This window comes from Camellia sinensis, chromosome 13, assembly GCF_055761805.1.
Source record: "Camellia sinensis isolate YWXY chromosome 13, ASM5576180v1, whole genome shotgun sequence".
Lineage (NCBI taxonomy): Eukaryota > Viridiplantae > Streptophyta > Magnoliopsida > Ericales > Theaceae > Camellia > Camellia sinensis.
In genome coordinates, this window is record NC_138973.1 from 21691791 (window position 1) to 21700476 (window position 8686).

The 8686-nt window shown below is 35.4% G+C and overlaps 1 protein-coding gene across 1 annotated transcript; it reads left to right on the forward strand.

Annotated features, from left to right (window-relative positions):
- The first annotated feature begins 319 nt into the window (after window positions 1-319).
- LOC114313234 (uncharacterized) lies at window positions 320-8335 on the forward strand. The gene is made up of 7 exons (XM_028259592.2): window positions 320-1513; window positions 5590-5628; window positions 5821-5891; window positions 6581-6645; window positions 7022-7111; window positions 7204-7296; window positions 7627-8335. The coding sequence occupies exons 1-7, from the start codon at window positions 1104-1106 to the stop codon at window positions 8065-8067; spliced, it is 1209 nt and encodes a 402-aa protein (XP_028115393.2). The 5' UTR covers window positions 320-1103; the 3' UTR covers window positions 8068-8335.
- Window positions 8336-8686: the final 351 nt, after the last annotated feature.

Sequence of the window (8686 nt, forward strand, 5' to 3'; positions counted from 1 at the left end):
ATAAAACGACATCGTTTTGATATATTCAAGTCATTCGAACCACACAAATTCAGGCCACCAAACATTTTTCTATTTAACCTATTTTATCATTTTATATTTTTTTAACCCCAAACTAATAGCCAAATCAAGACTAAATGATAAATTATGTGTGGCAATCCCAATAAAATACCTACTCCACAGCATGAGAAATTCCAAATTTGAGTCTTAAGATCAATGCTTTCTCATTACTCAATTGTGTATTTGCTTTTGCTTGTGCTTGTGGTCCAATCTCTACCTACAATAAATTCATATATATCAAGTAATAATGTTATACAACTATAAATTTTGACAGAAACTTCCTATAAAATGATCTGTTGTTTTGTGATTTCTTCAATTCAAAACAAAGTGTAGTTGACTCAAAATTTAAAAATTAGTTATCATATTATTTTGAATGATTTTTCTCTATAAAACTTTTGTTTGTGTATTATTTTTCTTTATTTAGTCAAAATATTTAAAAAAAATGTTTTTTTTCAATTTTAATAAGTCAACACTTTGGCCACGTTTTTCAATTAAAAGAAATATTTATTTATTTCTTTTAGCTAAAATAAATAAATTTGCACTGTCAAATTTTGGATATTTTTTGTTGTTTTTTTGTTTCAAATTCATAATTTTTCTAAACTCCATAAAAAATACCTATTTTAAGAAGTATGTTAAAAGTTAAATTTTTAGTTTTTTAATTTTTTTACTTTTTAAATAATGTAAAAAATATGACTCAAAAAATCAAAAAAATAGATTTTGACCCTTATCAAAATAAGCAAAAAGAACAAGAAAAAATAATCGTTGCCGTGATCTGGAGCTCGATCGTACACATCAACGTTGACCAGCTCAGAAAGTTGACTCCAAGCCTACTAGTCGTTCCTCACTCCACCAATAACATAAAGCCACGTCACCGCAAGTAGATCTAATCGTATTACCAATGTTACAGCTAATATCACTCTTTTGTCCTGTTGTCACTCTCATAAATAGCCCCAACAAAACAAACGCGTTTCTCTCTCTCGCTCTCTCTCTCTCTCTACATTTTTTCTCTCCTCTCCTCTCCTCTCCAGCTCCTCCTGTCTCCGCCCATGGCAGCGGTGGAGATGGAAGAGCTAACCTCCGGCGCCAGCGGCCGCATCATCCCGGTCTTCAAGAACCTCCGGCGGTCCGTTTTTTCCTACGACTCTTTCCGGCGTTCTCTCATTTTCATCCAATCGATCTTCCTCTGGTTTCTTCTCCTCCTTCCCCGCCAACGCCTCTCCTCCGCCTCTCAGCCTCCCTCTCCGTCGTCTTCCTGGCCGTCACTGAAGCGGAGGTTCGCAATCAGGAGAGAGGAAGAGGATACTCTGCGGCGTCGAGCCCTTGCGGAGGGTTTGCAGATGGTGGCTGAAACCGACGACTGGCCCGGCCGGTGCCAATGGAGTACGTCTATATTCTTCGGAGTGAAACGCAACGCTTTGTTTTGCCGGTCGTGGTTCCCGGTCACCGGTCAACTAAAGTAAGTTTCCTTGAAATTTTCTGATTTTATGTATTTAGCAAGGTTTTGGATAACTGATCATTGTGAAAGTTAAACTTTACTTGTTTCGTTTTGCTTCTTTTGTGGTTTGTTTGGTTGCTGAGAAAGTAAAGGAAAAGTTTTTTTACAAAGAATTTTTTTTTTTTTTTTTTTTTTTTTGGCGTGTGTGATTGAGTTTGTGTTTTCCTGATTCTGTGGGTTAATACGAATCACAATGGTTTCGCTTATCATAGTTTTTCTAGTTAACGTGAAGATATAAAAAGTCTTGAGATGCTTATCTAAATTTTTGATTGCTCTCTATATCAAAGGCATTTGACTTTAACTTTCCATGATATTTCATCTTAATTATAATCGGGGGAAATAACAATTCAGTATATGTTTGTAAAAATAATATTTTCAGAAATGAGGCTGGAGAGAGGATTGTAGATTTTGCGTTGCTTCTGACCTGCTGGTGGTGGTGGCGGCGGCGGCGGCTAATATTATGTGTAAGAAGAGAGAGGAGTATTTGATAATCTTTAAGGGTGGGTCAGTTAGGAGCTAAATAGATTACTTCTTAATGAGAAAAGTGGACCGCTTAAAATGCAATGATTGTAAGGTGATTCCTGGAGAGAGCCTGACCTATAGAATTTTGGTACTAGATTTATGTTTTAGAGGGCAACACTAGGTTAGAAAGGATGGTGGGCGTCATAGGACGAGATGGTGGGACCTAAAAGGAGAAAAACTAAAAATATTTAAGAATAGAATGGATAAGAAAAGTCCTTGCGACTTGAAAGATGATGCCAATACTATGTGAAACTCGATGGCCAATTGTATGAGGAGAATCTCAAGGGAACTGCTTGGAGAGTCGAAAGGAGCGGGACCTAGCTCTAGGAAAACTTGGTGGTAGAGGGAAGAGGTTCAAGCGGTAGTTAAGGTAAAAAAAGAGTATTTTAACAAGTGACAGAATGATAGAACTGAGGAAAGCCTTAAGAGCTACAGATTGGTTAATAAGGAGGCCAAGAAAGTAGTGAGAGAGACTAAGTGTAAAGCTTGTGATGACATATACACTAGACTAGATAGTAAGAAGAGAGAAAATAGGGTATACAAACTTACTAAGATACGAGAGAGAAAAACGAAGATTTTAATCAAATTAAGTGCATCAAGAATGAGAATTCTAAGGTATTAGTAAAGGATGAAAAGATTAAGGAAAGATGGAAGAACTATTTTGAGAAAATATTAAATGAGGAACATGGAAGTACGGCAATAGGGGAAGGAATAGCCAGTAATACGATAAACCAAGACTATAAGTTCTATCATAGGATTAGGAACTTTGAAGTGGAGAATGCACTCAAGAGGATGAAATCAAATAAGGCTTTAGGAGCCAATGATATTCCTATTGAAACTTGGAAGTGTTTGGGTACAAAGGAGGTTGCTTGGTTGATTAGGTTGTTTAGTAAAATTTTGTTGACTAGGAACATGCCAGATGAGTGGAGGAAGAGTATTTTAGTACCAATTTATAAGAATAAAGCAGATGTTCAGAATTGCAACAACTATAAGGCCCCGTTTGTTTGGGGTTATAGAGAGGGGATTGGGATTACTAATCGCTTGGTATTACTAATGGAGTGTTTGTTTTGAGAGATGAGGAGGGGACTATTAGTCCCTTGGTATTAGTAGTCTCCTTGGAAGGGGGATTGGTAAAGAGGAGGTAGAGATGGTATTAGAAAAATAGTGAAGGGATTAGAATTTTTTTTAATTTTTTTAATTTTTTATATATTGGGATTTTTTTTTAAACATAATGTTTAATTTTTTATATTTTTTTTATTTATTTTATTATTTTATATAAAAATAATTTAACAATTCCTTGCTATCAATCCCCTCACTGTTAATCTCCTCCATTCTATCTCTGAAAACAAACGGGGCCTAAAGGCATCAAGCTAATGTGTCATATAATAAAAGTGTGGGAGAAGGTGATGGAACGCCGATTGCGAGATATAACAAAGGTATTAGAGAATCAATTTGGGTTTATGCCTGGCAGGTCAACAATAGTAGTGATCTATCTTTTGAGGAGAGTAATAGAAAAGTATAGAGAAAAGAAAAGTAACATTCATATAGTGTTTATCGACCTGAAGAAAGCATATGATAGAGTGCCTCAGGGATATAATAGGGTAGGTGTTAGAAAAGAAAAGGATGACAAAAGGTTACATCGATGTGATTCGGGATATGTATGAAGGGGTGGTGACCACTATTAGATCGCCTGTTGAAAATGAATTTCCTACCACTGTAAGGTTACACCAAAGGTCTATCTTAAGTCCTTATCTTTTTGTTTTAGTTATAGATGAGTTGACGAGAAATATTCAGGATGACGTGCCATGGTGTATGCTTTTTGCAAACGATATTGTGCTAGTGGATGAAACTAGAGAATGAGTTAACACAAAGTTGGAGATTTGGAGAAACGCTCTTAAATCTGAAGGATTCCGGATAAGTAGAACTAAGACAGAGTACATAGAGTGTAAATTTAATAATAGTAACAATGAAAGTAGAGGAGAAGTGAAGATTGAGAACCAAGAACTACCTAAGAGTGAACATTTTCGTTATTTATGGTCGATTATCACAACAGCGGAGGGAGATTGATGCGGATGTGGCCCATAGGATTAAGGTGGGATGGTGTAAGTGGAGAAGTGCGTTTAGGGTATTATGCGATAAACGAATACCCACTAGACTAAAAGGTAAATTCTATAGAACGGCTATTAGACCAACGATGTTGTATGGGATAGAGTTTTGGGCAACCAAGAAACAACATGCAGATAAGATGAGTGTGGTTGAGATGAGGATACTAAGGTGGATGTGTGGTAAGACTAGACAAGACAGAATTGGGAATGAATGTATTCGGAAATGGGTAGAAGTAGCACTGATAGAAGATAAGTTGAGAGAGAATCGATTGATATGGTTTGGCCATATTCAACGGAGACCAATAGAGGCAGTAGTGAAGAGATGCGATATTGTAACGGTAGATGGAAGTGTTGGGGGACGGAGTAGACCTAGATTAACGTTGGCTAGCGTTGTAAATAGAGATATAGATCTACTTAATTTGACTAACGAAATGGCCTTTGATAAGGCCGCGTGGAGAAGAAGGATTCATGTAGCCGACCTCATTTGATGGGACTTAAGGTTTGGTTTGGTTTGGTTTAATTGGTGAAGTTAACAATCTTTAATAATGAAAGTCAAACTTTTTCATGAATCAGTAATTATTTTGAACAGATACCACTGATGTGTAATTTCCCCATTTTATAATTGTTGTCATTTTTCCTGTGATTGGTTGCCTTGATGAATTATACCACTTGGGGAAGGCAAACAAGCCATTAATACAGGGCAAAGCCAATGGAACTTAGACCTAGAAAAATCTGTCTTTTACCTGTTCAAAGTCTTGTATGTATTTGTGATGTTGTTCATAATTTCATTATTTAATTTCATCTCTGAATTTTATTTGTTATTGGCGCAAGGCCAACTATATTATCATCTTAGTGTATATATCAATTGTTACTCTGTATGATAGGCAGAAATATGCTTTTGATGTTGCTGATGAAAGAGCATCAATTCCAATTTCACTATTTAAAATTAAACACATGAGAAAGTAGTGCTGCTGGTAATGAAATTTATGAAGTTGCATACTGGAGGGTAGCAAGTATGTATGAATTAGTAATACAAATCACAATGGAGGACTTTTGTTAAAGCTTTGTTGCATTGAAATTGATATCAAATTACATGAAAGTAATTTGAGCGCTGTTTCTTTTAGCGGAGAATGTTTTTAAGAGTTTCTTGCGGGAAACAAACTAGACATTGAAATTAATATCAAATTATGTAGTCCTTACGGGAAATACCCAGAGTTACCTGAAGAGACATGAAAAGCTCAATTAAAATTCTGTACATTGGGTCTCCGATTACTTGTTTTCTGATCTCATCATGATTTAGTTACACGTTTTAACGCACATACAGCTGAATTTTTTTTTGTTTTCTTTTTTCCCTTTTGTCTTTTTCGATTGCTATCATACTCATAAACTGTTGTATGTTTGTAATTTCAGGGGTATTATGGTCATTATACATGGGCTTAATGAGCATAGGTAAAATGGATGACTTCAGTTTGACCTTCTCATTCTCTTTTGGAGCATATTATTACACATGGTGTTAGTGCTGAGCTATTACCAGTTAAAACTGCAGCATTTGATTTAGGACTGCTAACATAAGCTCATTAACGTATCATTTTATATAATGGAATAGTAACTCTACAATTCTTCTGTGATTTTCATTTTCAGCGGACGATATGCTCATTTTGCAAGGCAACTAACCTCATGCAACTTTGGCGTGTATGCAATGGACTGGATAGGTAGCTATACCATGTGATTACCACTAGTTTGTGTTCTTTTGTCATCATGTTTAAAATAATGCTATCATCTGTGCAAGCTGCTATGTCAAATTCATTCCAAACCCACCACATTGCATTAATGAGCCTATTTATCCACACATAAAAAAACAAAACAAAACAAAAAAATTGCATTAATGAGCCTATTAGCTGTTATATTTTTTATCCTCTCTAAGATTTCAAGAACTGACTTGATATACATTTTTCTCATTGATTATCGTTGTTGGGACAGATCCCTTTTTATCTCGTAAGCAATCCATTGTGAAGAATTTGGAATGAAATTCTTGACACCCACTGAAATTGTGCAAGGAAAGTTTTGGTACCAAAAGGCTAGTTTACTGAATAGGGTGAATAGAAGGGCATGAGTATGAATGCTACAAATTTAGGCATTTTAAGCAATTACCACCATTTTAATTTTAGTGGCATTTAACCATTTGTTTGGAGATTGATTATTACAATATTTTGTTGTCTTTGTTATTCCGTGAAATTGTGCTGGTCAAAAATTCATCAGCTTATTCAATACTATTAATAATAATGGCTTGCAGCCTGCCCTAAAACAGATGAATTGTTCCATGATGATGATATTCAACAATCAACTTCAATGATGATAGGTGAGCATTATGGTAATTGAGTTATTCTGTCCCTTTTTGTAGGTCATGGTGGGAGTGACGGATTACATGGATACGTGCCTTCACTTGATCATGTTGTTGCAGACACTGTAAGTTCAGTTGTTTCCATAACTCATTCACCCTGCTACTTTTACTCAACTGAGTGAAACACAAGAATATATTTCCAACCTATTTCAGGTTAAATACATGAATCCTGTGGTACCTTTCTATGCTCTTTATTTTCTCATCTATGCCAAGTGCCTTTTTCACTACCTCAGCCTGTACCCTTATTTTGGGCAAAATACATAACTTCTTAGCACACCTTTAACCTAAACCATGCCACTGGTACTTTCTAGTTATTATCTTGATCTGGTGCTGCATGAGTAGTTTATCACTTGTAATTCCTTTTGTATGTATCTATAAGTAGAATTAATTGTTGGTTCATTTTATATGGTTTAATAAATTTGTTTTTTATTTTTTTTACAGGGGGCTTTCTTGGAGAAGATCAAATCGGAATACCCTGGGATCCCATGCTTTCTCTTTGGTCACTCAACTGGAGGAGCTGTCGTTTTGAAAGTAAGGCCATTCAACGGATTTTTGCATACTATTCTAAGCTCAATAGATTTCTAATTACCCTTTTATATCGATAATCTGCTCCTTTTAAATAGGCAGCTTCATATCCACAAATTGAACAAATGCTGGAAGGAATTATACTGACATCACCAGCTTTGCGTGTTAAGCCAGCACATCCACTAGTTGGTGTAAGTTTTTTTTATCTCACAAATGGTTTGAAACTGTCGTTAATGATTCTTTTTGACCTGCTAAACATTATCCAATTTGTACTTAATTTCTTAAAAAACTATATTAAACTTAATATATAAAAAATTAAAACATCAATTGCCTATCTATTGATAATCCAGCAGGCACATCATTGTTTGTACCTAGGAGAAATCCAATTCAAAACAGGTTTCCATTAGTTTTTTTTTTTTGGGTTTCCAATTGGAACATCGAATTTTACATAGATCAGTAGAACAAAAACAAATGTGCCCTTTTTATGACGACGTAAAAATGTTGTTACCACCTTTATGCAGGCTGTGGCTCCTTTGTTTTCGATGGTGGTTCCAAAGTACCAGTTCAAAGGTGCCAACAAAAGGGGCATTCCAGTTTCAAGGGATCCCGCAGCACTCTTGGCCAAGTACTCCGATCCATTGGTCTACACAGGACCCATGAGGGTTCGAACAGGCCATGAGATCTTGCGTATCTCCTCTTATTTGCTTCGGAACTTCAAGTCCGTGACGATCCCATTCTTTGTCCTCCATGGAACTGCAGATAAAGTAACCGATCCATTGGCCTCTCAGGATTTGTACAACAGGGCAGCCTCAGAGTTCAAGGACATAAAGCTCTATGAAGGGTTCTTGCATGACCTGCTCTTCGAGCCCGAGCATGACGAAGTTGCTCAGGATATTATAGATTGGATGGAGAAGAGATTATTAACTTCATGTAATCTTGAAAATGTTAATAGTCAGTGGTAATTTTTATCTTTTTGTTCAACAGAAATGGCATGAAGTAATAAAAATGTGTATATAGGGTTTTTCGAGGGATGGATCATGTAGATGATTTGTTTCTTGAATTAGATTTCGTCTTACCTCTTGAACCTCTTGTAAATGAAATCCTGTATTTTATTTTATTTTTGGGTACTACAAATAGACTTTAACAGCTTTCTGTACTATGCACAATCTCCTTTTCGTTTGTAAGATTGAATCATGAATATATATAGAAAGCAGAAGCTAAAAATTATGGGTATTGAAAAATTGTCATATATATATATATGCATTCATACATTCCTATGGATCTTAATAGTAACACATAACAAAAATGTTTTATTTTTAATTTTTCTTCTTCTTGAAGAGATTAAGAATTTCGGGATAGAATAAATGAGAAGAAGAAAAGGGAGCAGAATATATTCTCTTAGTTGGAAAATTTTGCACTAACCCAGACCGGGTGTGCATTAAAGCAACTCTGATTGTCATTTTGGCAATGTTAAATTCATATATTGGCATTTTATAGTTATCAAAATATTATAATTTCACAATTATATTCTTATTGTGCAAATATATGTTTTAAAATTTTGCTTCCGCACCGCTCTGATAT